Below are 17,871 nucleotides of genomic sequence, written 5' to 3' on the forward strand. Positions count from 1 at the left end.
AATTCAAAATTTATTCGAATGTTCCTTTCGAAAGAGATTAAATAAAAATGGAAATAAGAAAGAGAAGTGCTGATTATTCTAGAATGTGTACTTATAAAAATTATTGCCCAAAAAAAAAGAAAGGAAAATGCTGTCCACATAGATTACAGTTCACTTTCTAGGATTTCAACTTAAAGTAAAATTACAGAAAATTAATCGTAATAAGTAAAACTAATAATATGAAAAAATAAAACAACAATCTGTTATAACGGGTTAAAATTACACTGATAATGTAAAGGTTCATTTAAGGTCTCTATGATCTTAAGGTCTTTTAACTAATCCCAGGATAACTGATCTCGGGATAATTAATTATCTCACCTTCCTATAGGGATGAAAAAATTACTACAATCCGGAAATAACTAATCCCGGGATTAGTTATACCACGATTTTATCTCAATCAAACATAGAATAAACTCATCTCAAATTTAATTTCGGGATTAATTATCCCTTATCTGTCATACCAAACAAGCCCTAAGGGCATTTAGGGCCTCCTCTCTTAGTTTTCCAGTTATTGTAGCAAGGACAAAATTGCTTGTTCCCACAAGTCCCTGGAGGAACACAAAGGCATTTTGCACAACATTTTTGGCAGAAGAACATACATGGCTTCTTGTACTGTGTCTTTGAGCATCTATATGTGCACCTAGGTAGACATTCTGCAAAATGTAGCCAAAAAAAATATTAAAAAATATTTAAGTTCATATGGTATAACATGACACTTTGATTAAGAAGGAATTACAAATTCCACTCATCTATTTAGGGATAGTTCAGTTAGTAGCGAAGCCACAAAAATTTTCAAGGGTGTTCAAATTTGAATAGAGCAGCCCGGTGCACTAAGCTCACGCTATGCGCAGGTCTGGGGAAGGGCCGGACCACAAGGGTTTATCGTACGCAGCCTTACACTGCATTTCTGCAAGAGGTTGTTTCCACAGCTCGAAGCCGTGACCTCCTGGTCATGCGGCAGCAACTTTACCAGTTACGCTAAGGCTCCCCTTCTGGTGTTCAAATTTGAATAAGTGAAAAAAATTTCTCCATAAAAGGTGTTCGGTATATATTATAGTATACCTATAAAACCTAATATCTTACTTATATACGCAGTATAATTTTTCGACGAAATGTGTCAATTGAACACTCTTCAAGACATGTAGCTTTGCCCTCAGTATCCAAATTATATAATATGTGAAATAAGAACTCATTTAATACCTTGTGGATGGAGACTACCTGGAGTAGTACCATTCTGCAAGGGAAAAAAACAATATTATAAGTAAGAATTGGCAACTTCTAACAAAAATAGAAAAAAAGAAAATGAGAATTAATTCAGATTGCTCATAACATGAATCACCATTGGAAAATTGCTAGGAGGTTGAGGCTGAGGTGCTGGAGATTCTTCAATTGTTGCCTGGTAACCATAAGTCCAAAACCAATGCCAAATATTAAATTAAAAAAAGTAAATTTGTAAAAAATCAGTTAAATGTTAAAACTTTGAGAAGAGGGAAGTGATGATGTTCGAGAGGTTAATCTAGAGCAAGTTTTGCGGATTCAATTGAATCTATTATTTTCGACTTAAATTATGTACACATATATTTTTAAAAATTATAATATATACGTACTATTCACTAACTCTAAATTTTAAATTCGTCTCGGAATAGTACTAAACTAGGCATCTTCTCCATTTTGTTCTTTGTTGATAAGAATTTATGTATTAACTGAGGCAGTGATAACCAAAAGAGAAACAAGAAAAAAAAAATGTATGATAGTTTATGTTGTTTGGGAATGTTAGCTGATAAATTTATAGGTAGTTGGAAACTCTGAGGTTTGGAGAATTCTATGGGTATTTTACAATGTTTTCTGCATGGAAAGACACTGCAAAAGTTAATTACGATGGAATGGTAAAGTTTCTTTCGTACTTAATCAGAGGTTTCGAGTTCCAATTCTGTGAATGAGGAGCTCTAAACCCCCCGGCCCTATTAGTGGGCTTTCAACGGCGCGTATCCATTTCAATCGAGCCAATGGGTTCCGGATGCTAGATGATTTAAGTAAAAAAATGTTTTTAAAGATAATATTTTGAGTTTAATGTTATATTGGATAAAATTCAACGGCTGGCGCAAAATTAACCTAACATATGGAGGTGTGGTGGTTTAGTAAATCAATCACCTATGAAGTTGCGTGATTTCAAATAAATATTATTCATTATAAGTATTAATTGGGAACCTAGTTAGTTAATAATGATACTAACCGTCTATTACAGGTTAAACTGCACTGATTGTGTATAAGATCTTGACACTATTACCAGGGCGAAGCTATGTTGGCTCAAGGGTGGTCAACTGACCACCCTTCGCCGAAAAATTATACTATGTATAAAGTAAAACATTATTTGTTATTGATTAAAAATATACTTTGAACACCCTTGCATAGCCCACTGGCAAAGGGTGTTCAAAATTTGAACACCCTTATTAAATTTTCTGGCTTTGCCACTGACCATTACCATATATATATTTTAAATCTATTAAAAATAACAAACAAGAAAACACATAAAACAAAGCAAAGCTAGTTGGTGGTCAATTTACATAGGGAAAACAGCCAAACTTTCATGTGATTAAAATCCAGAATGAAATTGAAAGTAGAAGAACCTTCACATGTTTGCACTTTCACATGTCCCCAATAAGATTTATACCCCGTTTGGCCAAGCTTCTAAAATCAGCTTATTTTGAGAAGTGTTTTTCTCAAAAGTACTTTTAAAAAAAGTGTTTTTGATGAGAAGTAGTTTGTGTTTGGCTAATTAATTAGAAAAGCACTTTTGAGCAGTAATTAGTGTTTGGCCAAGCTTTTGAAAACTGCTTCTAAGTGTATTTTTCTCAAAAGTGCTTCTCAGAAAAGTGCTTTTGGAGATAAGCTACTTTTTTCTGCTTCTCCAAAACTGCTTCTGCTTCTCCTCAAAAGCGCGTTTTTTCCTTCCAAAAGCTTGGCCAAACACCCCAATTTTTGTCCAAAAGTGCTTTTGGCCAAAAAAAGCACTTTTGTCCAAAAAAAAATAGCTTGGCCAAACGGGCTATTAGAGGTCTACAAATGTGTTGAAGGCCTAACACATACAAACTACTAAAAACTATGCAATATTCTAAAGAAAAAAAACAAACTCTATCTTCAAAATAATATGCTCTAAGATTTTGTCATAGACAGGTGGTAGGAAGATTGAAAATGCGTAGAAAGAGCCTTCAGTCTATATACAATCTATTCAACCTTCTTGTGAACCATCTTTTTAGATGATAGTTTAGCCAATTTGCACGCACCTCGATTATCCATCAAGTATTTGATGTCACATATGTCGGGTATTACCTTAAAGCCAGCTCGAGCGCATCTCGCATATTCTACCAGGTACTTGCTACCGAGTCCATTGGAAACCTGGCATTGGGCCATCTTGCACGTACTTCAATTATTCTACCGAGTAAATGTTATCTCCTACCAGCAGGGTATTTGGATAGTATCGGTTAACTCTATCCAACAAGGCTTATGCTAATAGGAGAAAGTCGCCTAGAGTTTTTTGTCTATACTGAAACTGAATCTTGATTTCCAAAGTTTGCACTCACTTATCAACAACTAGGTCACACCCTTACAACCAAAGGATGTGGTGCAGTAGATGGGACTGTACTAGGTATGAAAAAATTCTTGGCAGGGAGCGCTTCCCCCCGTATGGGACCCTACGCGGCGCGAACGAGGATATAGCCGGGTTCCAACGGGGGTACTGGACACCGGGTAGAAAACCAAAAAAAAAAAAAAATCATACCCTTGAGTTCAAACTTCTCGTGAACCATATAAAATACATTTACCATTACGCAGGAAAAAATTTCTGGTTGTTTGCTATCTTATGTTCTTAACTTTTGCGTTGGAAGTTGGTGAATTTAGGAGTGTTGGTTCTGGCATGTTGGTTCCCTAAAGTAGCAGATTCTGGTATGTTGGTTCCCTAAAGTAGTCTCGTGACTAATCATGTAACCAATATTTTTTCCCTTTTAGCTTGCTGTCAATCAATAGGGCCAAAATTGTTGTATATATCGTAATAGGACTAAGATTGAACGATTTCATGTTCTAGCATAATATTTTAATATGACAAGTTCTATATTATGTGAAGGGAAGCCTTGGCGTAACTGGTAAAGCTGCATCCAAGTGACCAGGAGGTCATGGGTTCGAGTCGTGGAAACAACCTCTTGCAAAAATGCAAGGTAAGGCTGCATACGATAGACCTTGTGGTTCGGCCTTCCCCGGACCCCGCGCATAGCGAGAGCTTAGTGCATCGAACTAAGTTCTATATTATGTCAATTCCCCGCTCCTGTAGTAAGGTGTAACAAATTTATCCAAGTACCTCCGTGCGTAAACCAAACTACATTACTTAACAGGCCGTGTCTCAATATTAAGACACAGGTTCCAATTTCAGTGAGAAATTTTCTTTTATTTCCCAAGGAACATGGACCAATAGCAGGAAACTCGAAAATAAACTTTTGTGTACATGTAGTAAGAATGTAAAGTTCAGAAAAATGATGAGAAACAGCAGTTAATCTTGGTTCTAAGGCTGAACAATACAAGAGTATGGAGAGATTGAATCAAAGCTTGAACAGAAATGAACGACTGCAACAGAGGCACCTAATACCATAGAAATTTGCATTGGCAGAACAGAATCAAATACTCAATTCAAATGCTCGCATAGTAATAATTTTTTTTGCAGTACTGAAAATATAGAACGTCAGTTTACATAGATTCTTCTTGATCGTAGCAGCTGGATAAAACTGAATCAAGGTTGCTGTGCTGCCGGTACTGCTGGTTGAGGCTTCTGCTGATAAGCTGCTTGCTCACCAGCAGGAGGTGGTGGAGGTCTGGCAGCTTGATAAGGCGGGGGATACTGCTGATAATGTTGAGGCGGTGGTGGAGGCATATAGCCATAGGGTGGATAATAAGGCGGGTAAAATTGACCTTGAGGTGGGGGCGCCGGTGGATACGCGTAATGCTGCTGTACTTGTGGTTGTTTCTCAGAACCACTCTTGTTTTCAGGACCTGACCCTGTAGCTGAACTAGAAGCCCCCTCCTGAGATGGAACTACGGCACCCATCCTCTGAGGATCCATTGACGGATAATATGCTCTTTCTTGCTGAGGCATTGGCGGAATGTTGAAGTATGGCATGGGTGGGGGTTGTTCCTGTGTGCCTGGGGGTGGAGGAAGCTGGTTCTGCTGTTGTGATATGACAGCTCTGGGCAACAATCCACTGTGTGACACTGCAGCCTGCTGTCTTGCTTCATCAGACAGCTCGGTCTCTGGTTTAGGAGCTTGTGGTCTCCCCCAGAGAAGCTTCAGTCTCAAGCCCTTTATCACTAGCCTGTTCGCTAGTTCCTCAGCCGCCTTCTCTGCACCTTCTCTTGTCGTGTAGGTTACAAAAGCACAACCACGCTGCAACACCATTTTAATAGACTCGATTTCTCCATGTGCATAAAAGTGGTCCCTTAGATCCTGCTCGCTGATTCTTGCATCAACACCACCCACATAGAGGGTTCTAATGCTCTCATCATCTGGGGGCTCCAATGAAGGCATTTCACCTGCCTTATTAAGTAGCTTCATAGCCACGGGATCATTAACTCTGCAAGCATTGCAGGTAACATAATGACAACAATTCTTGAGCCACAACATGAGCCAAAAACGTGAATAAGATAGTAATATAGCTCTTTTAAGTTAATGAAGATCATTAGGACAATAAATCTTAAGGAAAGAGAACATTCAACAAGATGTCATTAATCTAGTCACGATGAGAACCTAAAGAGACAAGAACAGGTGGACATATATCAAAGATGTAAAATGGTATGGCATTAGCTGCTTAGAGTATGAGAAGAAATGGATCCTTCCAATCTTGGCTAACTTAATCTAGAAGGCGAACTATGGTTTTAGGGCGACCTTGCTAGTCCCACCTTCTCTGATATACTTGACATGAATGCTACCTAGACTCGTTAAGGGTGCCAGATATGGAAGTTTATTGAGGTGTCTGATTTTCCGAAGGTTTCTTATTTAGGAAATAAGGAAACCAAAAGATGATAGCACTGATTTTGATAAATAAATGAAAAAAAGATCATTCACACTGATGCGAGGATATGACTAATAGGCGAGCAAATTAAGAATGTCTGTGATTTTTCACTATGAAATCTTCTCAACTGAGAAGGTGAATGGTCTTTTACCTGGACAGAGATATTTGTTGTGATAACAATTAACGATTAGGAAAAAATGTGGCTTAGTCTCGAGACTATACTGAGGCGCAGGTACAAGTTCAGCTATGCATCATCAAAGTCAAGGCAACATAATCCTTAACCACGTGTGTCATCAAGCAACTACTTTCATCTCCATAAGTTCAGAACTAGTGAAGGATTAAAACAAAAAGAAAAGGCCAGCATGGCTGTTGAATCAGCTGCTGTTTCCGAGTGCAGTCCACGGGATTTGTCTCTAGAGAAGCTCATTCCTTGGATGACGGATCCTTAGGATAGGTATATCCTTTTCTATCTGTAGTTTCCCTGATTAAGCCAATTATCAAAACTCTTTCCATCCATCTTGTATGTTCTTTTTGTTCCTCGTACAAATAGAACCTAACTAATACTCCCTCTGTTCCAATTTATGTAAATTGGTTTGACTGGACACGGAGTTTAAGAAAAAATAAGACTTTTGGAATTCGTGATCCTAAATAAGTCAAAAGGGGGCCCAGAGTATTTGTGGTTACAAAAGCTTCTCATTAAGGATAGAATTGGAAGTTTAAGCTAAATTGTTTCCAAAATTTAGAAAGGGGTCATTCTTTTTGGAACGGACCAAAAAGGAAATAGGTTCACATAAACTGGAACGGAGGGAGTACTTATTATTAGATTTTAGATTGTTAGATTACTTATTTATTAGATATTAACATTGGACGAGGTTTTAGGAAAATATTTTGTTTATTTCAAAAAATATTATGCAACACAGGAACATTTATTTGCTGGGATAGCTCAGTTGGGAGAGCGTCAGACTGAAGATCTGAAGGTCGCGTGTTCGATCCAGGCTCACCGCATTCAATTGGAGACTCACTTCCGGTGTTTTGTGTGACAAGAAGGTGCCATCGAAACTTAAGGGTAAGTTCTACAGACTGGTGGTCAAACCAACGATGTTGTATGGGGCTGTGTTGGCCAGTCAAGATCGCTCATGTACAGAAGATGAAGCTAGCAGAGATGAGGATGTTGAGATGGATGTGTGGGCACACCAGGTTAGATAGGATCAGAAATGAGGTTATTCGCGACAAGGTGGGTGTGGCCCCTATTGAGGACAAGATGTGGGAAGCGCGCTTAGGTGGTTTGGTCATGTGAGGAGGAGGCGCACAGACACACCGGTGAGGAGGTGTGAGAGGTTGACATTGGAGGGCCTACGGAGAGGTAGAGGTAGGCCAAAGAAGAGGTGGGGAGAGGTGATTAGGCAAGATATGGCGCAGCTTCAGCTGACCAAGGACATACCTATGATAGGAAGATATGGAGGTAGAGGATTAGGGTAGTAAAGTAGGTAGTCTTGAGTGTTCATAACAGTAGTATTGGCATGCAGTCTCGCTTTCTGTTGGTAGTAGGTTTTTATGACTAATAGTTATTTTTCATTGTTGATCACCTTTCTGTCCTGTTGTTCTTATTCTGCTTTTATATGGCTTTTTGGTATTGTCCCTTCTTGTCTATATTTTCATTAATATGTTGCTTATGCTTTCCTCAGCCGAGGGTCTATTGGAAACAGCCTCTCTATCCTCACAAGGTAGGGGTAAGGTGCGTACACGCTACCCTCCCCAGACCCCACACTGTGGGATATTACTGGGTATGTTGTTGTTGTTGTTGTTGCATTATGCAACACAGTCCTCAACAAAAAGTATGAACAAGCAAAACCTTTATTTTCTTTTTAAACTCCATGGTTGGGAAGAGTGCAAGGATTTGAAAAAGCTATTTTATTTTTATTGGGTGTTCACTGGGATGAATATAGTACAGGCAAAAAGGAATAGACCACCAAAGTTACAAGGGAATAACTCTAAACAGCCAATATTTAAAAGGAACATATTGACAGTTGAAACCAGGAGATTAAATGTCAATATTATGTCTACTTCTACTACAAAACAGAAAACCTACATGCGGATTAGACATATCCAGAGTCAAACGAGCATTGAAAAAGAAAAAGAAAACGAATAGCATTCAAATTGACAGGATAAAGATTAGGTTGCACATACCCGTAATAACGGTCCTTAATGTTTTGCTGTGACAACTCCCCAGTCTCGGGCATTTCATGCCTATAAGGGCACTCCAAACCTCTTGTACATTGACCACGTATAAAGAAACTACAAACATGCGCCCGATTCCTCTTGTAGTATGGAGTTGTTCTTTGGAGCTTCAAAATAGTGTCATTAGGACGAGCTTTCCCATATGAAGATTCGTAATCAATCCCTGCTCTCGCCTGGTCAGAAATATTTGTAAGTCGATTGAAAAAATTAGAAAATGCTGAGTGATTAGCATACAACAGTTTTGGCTGAAGCAAATGATGTACTCCTCCCTAGGGGTGAGGAAGGAAGAAAACCCAATAATAACACAACCCCAATAAATCACTTTTGGGCTAAAAGAAAATTTTGGCTCAAAGATTCAGCAAATTCTCAAATAAGCTAATCCACTTTTGCACCCTCAAAGTCACCAGTAAAAATTTGTTCACTGATAGTATAGGAACAAGCAGATGTCTTCAGTAGTAAACAGTATATGAGAGAGACAGAGAGGGGGGGGGGGGGGGGGGGTAGGAACAATAATAAAAGACAAAGTGAAGGACAAATGTTTGAACAAAACTATGATCTTTTTATACATGTAAACTGTGAATATGCAGGTGGTGCACACATGCATGTTATAACAAAAAATAAGCTTCCGGTTAGAACTTCACATACCCTGCGGTCATGCTCCTCCGCAAAATATTCTCTATTAACGTCACTCTTGGGAATTGCATCATTCGAATTGATACTGAGAGCAGTGTCTCGGACCTGAACTGGCAAACCATACTCAAGATCCAAAAGACAAACTTGACAAACATTCTTCAATTTGCTGCAGGTCTGACAGATCTCAGATTTTTTGTATCTTGCATCCCGACCAGGCCTCCATCTGAACACTGTGAAGGGCCGTGTGCATATCTTGCACTCCTTGTCATAATCTGCTTTTGTCTGTAAGGAAACAATGGCAAGATCAAAATAATCAATAATTAAGCATGGAAAGGAAAAGGTGAATTGACAATAAGGGGGCAGCAGTAACCACGTCATAAAACTCAGATAATCATTTTACTTGTATGAAGAAGGCTGACCTTTTGACAATAGAAAGGCTAGCAGAAGCAATAAAGCAGGATACAACTTTAAATTTAGAAAAGTTGTCCTTACTCCTTGGTTAACAACATGTAAACTGAATTTAGAATCTATTATGTTAAGAAAGTGATCCAAGGAAGTATATAACCTCAATCAATAATCATTATACAAGGATTATAATGAGGGTCAGCAACCTTTTCCTCTATGAAAATAAGATCACTCGTTCTTCCCCTATGACTTAAGGATAAAAAGTTAACTTGTTGTCTCTATTAAATATGAGCAGCCAGCTTCCTCACACGTTATAATCACTTGGGCCACTGTGATTAAAAGAACGACACTATGACCTTTGAAGTTCGATTTGATGTCAAAAACTACACTTTCTAGTTCCTTATTTGAATAAAGCTGTCCTGCTTATTTTAGTTTTACCAAGTAGAAATGCAAATCCTTCTGTGAGTAACAAATCGTTCCATCATCAATAAAACTGCTGACGGAAAACTTAGTTCTCTGCAACCCTGATTCCTCATATACAAAATCCCAAATACACAGAAATGAACTTCTGGATATTATAGCAATGTAATAATGCTATATTCACCTAAATAAGACAGACAACTTCCTCAAGTTAATAAAACACAGGAAGTGTGGTAGGTGCACACATCACAAGTTTGAATCCCTGCTTGTGAACCAAGTCTAGTATTTAAGTGGAGAAGGATAGAGGGCAGACCCAGTATCCATAGAATGTTGAAGACTCAATTGACCCAACGGATTTCTTGGTTACCACAAAACATACAAACAAAAAAGAAGATAACTTCAGCAAGTTCTTTTTCAAACATTAGTTTGTGTTACCAAAGTTAAGCTTTTCTCTTTAATCTTTTTGCCACCTTGCCCAAGAGGTTAAGGAGAACATGGGAAGACTAAGTCTCAAATTATGTCCAACTTTCATGCTGGTCTTCTCCCTGCTAGCACACTGTTTTATCTCTTCTTCTTTTTATGACGGTGTTGGCGGGGCCAACTTGGGGGACCTCGACCATTCTACCAAGTACTATCTCCACTAGCACAGTGTTAATCGCCTACCAAGGCTTAGGCAGATGGTGTTTTATCTCAGTTGGTGGTATAAATATTTTAAACACCTTCCAATTCATACGAAGAAAATAACAAAAAGGTGATTTTTTAAAACCAAAATCAACTAGATTTGGATGGAGAAGCTCAATAAATTAGGAGAAATTTAGCCCAAAATAAGTTGCTAAATTGCACCTCACTAACAAAAAAGGATGAATCAATTACACCGTGCATATAACTTAAACTCAATAAAAGCAAATTAAAGGAAACAAAAAGTTCAAAAATATTACCATTCGTACGTAAGGACTATCTCCAAGACAAGACTCACAAATAATCGGAAAATCAGATCGTTCCCATCCATCTGCTTCTGCATCCCTCAGCAACCTATGCGCCATTTATTACTAAATTAAAAAAAAAAAAGATTAATTGAAGCTTCTTTTTTTCAAACAGATACACTGCAATAAAATTATTAATTTGCTAATAATATATAGCAAATAGAGAGTACCTAATTAGCTTGATTTATTCAACGGCGGAACTTACGGTGGTGGAAGAAATAAAGTGTCGGTGGAGGAAATACGGCGGCGGAGCTAAAGGGACGAGCAGGAAAAACGCACTACTGTGTGAAGAGGAAAAGAGGAGGAAAAATATATTCCCCACAAGTTTTATAAATATCAGAACGACCCCAATTTTGAAGAGATGGAGTACTGTGTCGCTTGTACATTCAGCGACCAAAAAACTTAAAAAGCCCAAAATCATCCCTTATCTTTAGGCCTAGATTCAAAGTCATCCCTATTCTTTCGCATACAACGTTAATAGTCCTAATTGTTAGGTCGCTGGTGCACTCGGCGTCCTCAGTGACGCTTCTATATTCGGCGACCAACAAATTTAAAAAGCCCAAAATCATCCCTCATCTTTGGGCTTAGATTCAAAATCATCCCTATTCTTTCACATCAAGGATTAATCGTCCTAATTGTTCATCATATTGGAGCGCTTTTAGTCCCATCCCTAATAACATAATTTTTTCCTCCATATTCCAACAGAAATTAGATAATCTTTTAGTACTTTCGATATAGTGAAAATCATGGCTATAAAAAGATGATAGGAATAAGGAAGAATACTGTTAGAGTTACGCAAATAAATGTTTTTTTTCCTTTATTGTTTGTCGGTATCATGCATAATTAAATTACAATATTATTAATGTTACAAAAATAAATTTCTTTTTTTCTCTTATTTGTTGTTATTGTCATGATTATACTTTCTTCAAATTTCTAGTATAAGGTATTACTGATTCTTTTATTTATATTTAGTTTTGTTTGATCAAAAAGTATTAAACTTTTTAACTAAAAAAATTAATGATTAAATAGAGGATAAATCTTAGCCAAACATAATCGACTTTAGATCTAGACATCATTAAAATCAGAGAGACCGAGTTTATGCAACATTTCTTAGGATGATTGAAAGACATTAAATGTAAATAATAAGCTTACATCTTTTATATACCTGTAGACGTATAAAATTATTGAATCCAATTCATACAAAATTTGGATTAAATTCAATTAGGTTAAATATTAATGTGGACTTTACAAATTAAATTAGTCCATTTTATTATTTTTAAGCCCAAGGTCCATTTCATCTTGAGGCCCAGACTCATGCCATGTGTCAAGTGACATGTTATATCCAGTCAAACTCAAAGCCAACAGGATGACGCCACGTGTGAAATGATGTTGCAATCCTAGTCTAAAACAATGACCAATCAAGAGTTGCCAAGTGTATAAAATGACATGTCTTGGCCAATCACAAGCAAGCTTATCACATAGCTTATGTGATAAGTTTGATGACTCACATGAGCCAATCAGAATCAAGCAAGAGAGTTCATATGTAGCTGGACTGTCCATCCTCTGCCATTATAAATAGAGGTGTTACATAACTCTCTGGAGGACATCCAGAGTTGGAGAAGAACACTCCGCAATTAGTGAATGCATCCACAAACAGAGAGATCAATCATGAAGTGCTTAGTTCTTCAACAAAGGAGTGATCAACGGAGTTCTTCCCGGAGATCAACCCGTAACAACAAAGTGTTGCTCGACGTTCTTGGTGATTAAATACATCACAAGGAGGTCTGCATCATCCTACATTCGAGAAAGACGCTTCTCAAGCCCTCGAATCACGGAGAATTTTAGAGAGGAGAATCAAGGGATACATATAATTGTACTCACAAATATTTATCAATAAAATCTCTTTTTCTTTGTATTATTTTTTTGTTGCAGTTTATTTTCCATACTACAAAAATTTGTTGCGCACAAATTTTGGCACGCCCAGTGGGACCAATTCTGCCCTTCATCTCTCATTCTTGCAAGTTGAAAACTACAAACTTCAGATCTACTGCTACAATGGCCTTCTGCAAGGGTGATTTTTCATGCAAAGATGCTACTGTTGCCGCATACGTTCAGCTCAGTCATGTTGGCCCAATCACTCGAAGCAAGTTCAAGTCTAGTGGCGATGGATCCGAATACTTCACCTCCTTGGCGATGGCAAAGAAGAGCAGATCTTTTATGACGTTCGCAACCGCAATCTCTGGGGGCAACACCCCATTCTCGCTGTTTGACGAACTTTCTCAAACAGCCTCAAACCTTGGCAGATTTGAGGATTTGGTGGATTCTTCAGTTTCAACGAAAGTCAATGCCTTGATGACTGACGCAACTAACGTGGACGAAAAGTTTGCCATGATGGAACAAACTATAGAGGTCTTGAAGACAAAGACCTTCAAATCGCTCAACTCATGAACAAATTGGAGGCTTATGCACCTGGAGAGTCAAGCCATGTCCCTCCTCGTTCACTTGTCTTCACCTCCCAGAAAACAACTGTTGAGGAATCATTTGCAAAGTTAAACATTCAAAAGGAAAAGCAATCTACTTCAGTTCCGACGTTATCTGTCCAACAATTATAAGACATGATAACAAACACCATTAGAGCTCAATATGGCGGACCATCGCAAAGTTCGTTATACTACTCTAAGCCTTATACTAAAAGGATTGATTGTTTAACCATGCCAACCAATTATCCACCACCAAAGCTGCATCAATTTGATGGCAAAGGGAACCCAAGGCAACATATTGCCCACTTTGTCGAGACTTGTAGCAATGCTGGAACGCATGGTGACCTTTTGGTAAAATAATTTGTTCGTTCTTTGAAAGGGAACACATTTGACTGGTATATTGACTTGGAGCCCGAGTCCATTGATAGCTGGGAGCAACTTGAGAAGGAATTCCTCAATCGTTTTTACAGTACCCGAAGAACTGTAAGCATGATAGAGTTGACAGGCACCAAGCAAAGTAAGGACGAGCCCGTGGTGGATTACATTAATCGTTGGAGGGCGTTAAGTTTGTACTGCAAATACCGCCTTTCAGAAATATCTGCTATGGAGATGTGCATTCAAGGAATGCACTGGGGCCTTTTGTATATCCTACAAGGGATCAAACCGCGAACTTTTGAAGAACTTGCAACACGAGCGCACGACATGGAGTTAAGCATCGCAAGTCATGGAAAGGCATCTCCATTTGCTGATCAAAAGGAGTTCAAGAAAAATGTTGCAATAAAGAACCAAACCAAAGAATCAATGGCGGTGAAAGCAACTTCTGTGAAAGTCACTATTAAGCAAAAATTGAAGGAGGATAAGACCCCGAGTCAATACCCCAAAGAGGAGAAGCGTCGTTCCACCTTGAGGGAATTAGAGGCGAAGGTTTATCCAGTTCCAGATTCAGACGTACCCACAATCCTTGATGAACTGCTGGACAAGAAAGTCATCGATCTCCCAGAATCAAAAAGGGGAAATTGGAAAAGTTGGCGATCCGAAATACTGCAAGTTTCATCGCGTCATCGCCACCCTACAGAGAAATGCTTCGTCTTGAAGGAGAAAATCATGGCTCTTGTAAGTGAAGGAAAAATCATCATAGACATGGATGAAACAGCAGAAGCAAATCATGCAAGTATCGCGCTCAAGGAAAAGAAGTGTTCGAAGTTGCATAACGTATCAAGCACTGCCTTCTTACAATATGGACGTTTCAAGCCCGTTGAAGTTGATCTTCCAAGGAAAACTCTTGAAGGTTCACTAGAGCTAGACAAACACTCCAAAGACAAAGACGATGAAGGCTGGATTCTAGTCACTCACAAGAAGCGAAAAAATCAGGCAGTTTTGAGGCTACGAATTCCTAATTCAAGAGCGATGATGAGCAATGCAGATAGGCTACAATCACCAAGAAATATCAAACCTTCTATTAGCAAGAAGACTAACAGTGCTTTATCGCCGAAGTTCCGAAAGCCCATCACATTGCATGAATTCTTTCCTGGAAAATTCCTTCATGGAGGTCACGTTGGTGCAACTCATGTGGTTTCTAGTACTCACAAAACAACGGAAAGCAACAATGAGCCTGCTCCAATGAAAACACAAGAACATCATGATAACCGAAAAGTTGTCACATGTTGTCCAACAATTTCATTCACAGATGATGACTTGTTGCTGGGGTCTAAGCCACATAACAGACTTTTGCTTGTTGTAGGGTCCATTCGGTAACAACATCTCAATCGCATACTTGTTGAAAATGGTTCGGCTGTCAACATCATGCCAAAGATGGTGCTAAAAAAGCTAGGGTTCTCTATCGATGAGTTATCCAAAAGTAACCTAACAATCCAAGGTTTTAACCAAGGAGGACAACGAGCCATAGGTATGATCCGCGTAGGATTATCCATTGGTGAGATAGATTCAAACACCCTGATTCACGTCATAGATGCTAAAACATCATACAACTTGATGCTTGGACGTCCTTGGATTCATGAGAATGGGGTGATATCATCTACTTTGCATCAAAATTGATGCAGACATCAAGTCTTTCATTGAGACGGAGTCATACTTTGCAGACACAAAATTCTACCTAGATTCTTGTGAACCGAAAGTGGAGAAACCATCATCAGATGATGAAGCTGATGTCAAGTCAGAAGAGGAAAATGTGGCTCAATGGACTACCACCAAGCTGCCTAAGAAGGGAACGGAAGAAGTCTCCATTAAGCTATCATCATCTGAAGGTGGCATACAGACAAAGACTGAGGAGCATTTGGTTTTTCGTTATGTTCCACGTGAGCATTGAAAGAAAGGGCAACCTTTGCTACAGGAATGTACTCCAAAAAAGCAAATGAGTCACAAAGATATCCAACATTTGAAGGAGCATATGACTGTCCCAGTTGCACAAATCACATATGTGACTTGTGAGTCTGCTAAAGGCAATCTCCAAGATGATAAAATAAAAGGGCACTATGATCCTAAGGCCTTCATACTGCTTGAAAAGTCTGGTTATGACTTCTCCAATCCATCACAACTAGGAGAACTCAAAGACGAAGTCACTGGTGAAAAGATACATGGGCTCAATGAGTCCCAAATGAAGTTGAGAAAGCAAGGGCACTACGTCGCCACTCCAAAGTTTGGGTTGGGATTCAGTTTGGCAGAGCCTCTTCGAATTTCATCAAAGAGAAGCAAAGAGATAGCATCATCACAATACACCTCGGTAGAGGAGATGAAGGAAGTTAAGGGCAAGAAAAGAAAACATCAGGCTTCAGTATTTGATCGCATTGGAGGCTCAACCCCTTCGGTCTCAGTGTTTGAAAGGCAAAGTCACAAAGGTGAACGTGTATCTTCCAAATATCTAAAAGAAGTTTCCACTACCTTAAAGACCTTTGTCTTTTGTCGCCTAGGGACCACAAGGAAGTCGCCATCTAGAAAGATATTGTCAAAACATAAGGAGCAAGTCCATGAGGAGCGGGTCATTTTGAAGTTGTTGACAAAGAAATCTGTAGTGCTTTCCCATCACGTATGAAAAGGAAGTCTATTTTGTCAATATCCACAGATGGTCCGCTGAAAGTGCAAAGGAGAACCATTGTTTACACTTGCCAACCTCGTAAAGAAGCAAAGAAAGAGAAAGAAGCCATGCCGACCATCCAAGGAAGTCAAAGAGAAAAGTCAGACTTTGTGGAAACATCCTATCAGAGTTGTGGAAACATCCAAGAAGGGCTCACATCCGAAGAGAATGCTCAACTTCGCCTAGCAGAGTTAGAGGCCTTGGATGAGAAAAGATTAGAAGGGCAACAAAAATTGGAGTGCTATCAAGCTCGACTAGCTAGAGCCTTCAACAAGAAAGTGCGGCCACGATCATTCCAAGTGGGAGACTTAGTCCTAGCCGTTCGATGACCCATAATCCTCAACAAACGCATAGGCGACAAGTTCACCTCAAAATGGGATGGGCCATATGTTGTGAAGGAAGCCTATTCAGGAGGTGCATACAAAATTGTCGATAAGGAAGGTCTCAGAGTCGGTCCGATCAACGAAAAATTTCTGAAGCAGTACTTCCCATGAAAGTCACCTATGCTCCTCGACGTACGAGCCTAAACTGCAAGTCAAGATGCTCCTTGATGCATGGGCCTAAACTACACGTTTCTACACTCCTGACCCTCATGAGTCTAAACTGTGTACGGCCAAAAAACAGAAAAAAAACAAAAACAAAAAAAGTCCGCTAGGTTGAAAACCTCGCGAGAGGCGGCCTAGGCAAAAATTAGGGCATAAAAAAAAATTTATCCCTCGGAACCACGTTATGACTTGATCCTCTTTACCGAGGTACATAGGCATCTTAGACTTTCATTCTAAGTTCAGTCGCATGAGTTTTAAAAAAATAAAAGTTTGGCATCATCAGATCATTACATTAATTCTTCCAAGTATAGAGGCACATATCTATGAGGAAAAGGAGACGATTTACGTTGAAGTATAAAAGATGTTTTATTGCTTCAATAGTACAAAAGTTGATACATCCAAAAATTTAGAGACAACAGGAACTAGACATTTTTTTATACAAAAGCCTAAATCATGAAGATGATCTTAAATTGGGCTTTGTTGCTGACGCGTCTAAATGCTTTTCCAAGTCTGTATGACGTCTCCACATTTGATGCCATCCTCAATTGTTGGTTGAAGGTCCCTATCACCATGGGAGCCGCCATTGATGAACTTCAAGACTATCAAAAAATCAAGTGCAATAGTTGGTGAAGGGGTGGCTCCACATCTTGTATGACACCTCGGTCTAATACCCAGACTCTTTGACCTTCTTTGCGAGTCTGCAAAAGAAATAAATGAAGAGATAAGATTTGTGATGCATATAGCCGAAGCTACTACATGCAAGACTGTAGAGTCAATTTCAAGAAGAAAACAAACATTTGTAGGACAACTCAGAGAGCATAGAGCTGGAAAGCAAGCTCGACAGACGACGGGATCAACTTTGGAAAACTACTGCAGTCCATCTTGAAGACGTTTTGCTCCTAACATTTTATATGTTGTTGATTTGGATGTCTAGTTTGTAAGAACACAAACCGCTTGCTATTTGGAGGCCCCTAGCTCAAGATA

General features: G+C 38.9%; 2 protein-coding genes and 1 non-coding gene across 3 annotated transcripts; 1 reads left to right on the top strand and 2 right to left on the bottom strand.

Moving 5' to 3' along the window:
• LOC109222456 (protein GAST1-like) lies at positions 421 to 3,450 on the bottom strand. Its single transcript, XM_019386819.1, has 4 exons — positions 3,370 to 3,450; positions 1,379 to 1,435; positions 1,240 to 1,273; positions 421 to 692 (listed from the first exon to the last, which is right to left on the bottom strand). Exons 1-4 carry the CDS (start codon positions 3,448 to 3,450, stop codon positions 511 to 513), a joined length of 354 nt encoding a protein of 117 aa, XP_019242364.1. The 3' UTR covers positions 421 to 510.
• LOC109215596 (zinc finger CCCH domain-containing protein 49-like) lies at positions 4,554 to 11,089 on the bottom strand. Its single transcript, XM_019379699.1, has 5 exons — positions 10,942 to 11,089; positions 10,727 to 10,837; positions 8,976 to 9,245; positions 8,280 to 8,503; positions 4,554 to 5,654 (listed from the first exon to the last, which is right to left on the bottom strand). The coding sequence occupies exons 2-5, from the start codon at positions 10,829 to 10,831 to the stop codon at positions 4,817 to 4,819; spliced, it is 1,437 nt and encodes a 478-aa protein (XP_019235244.1). The 5' UTR covers positions 10,832 to 10,837; positions 10,942 to 11,089; the 3' UTR covers positions 4,554 to 4,816.
• TRNAF-GAA lies at positions 7,025 to 7,097 on the top strand. Its single transcript has one exon. It is a non-coding gene; the product is annotated as a tRNA-Phe (tRNA).

The sequence above is a fragment of the Nicotiana attenuata genome, chromosome 2 (assembly GCF_001879085.1).
Source record: "Nicotiana attenuata strain UT chromosome 2, NIATTr2, whole genome shotgun sequence".
Classification (NCBI taxonomy): Eukaryota; Viridiplantae; Streptophyta; class Magnoliopsida; order Solanales; family Solanaceae; genus Nicotiana; species Nicotiana attenuata.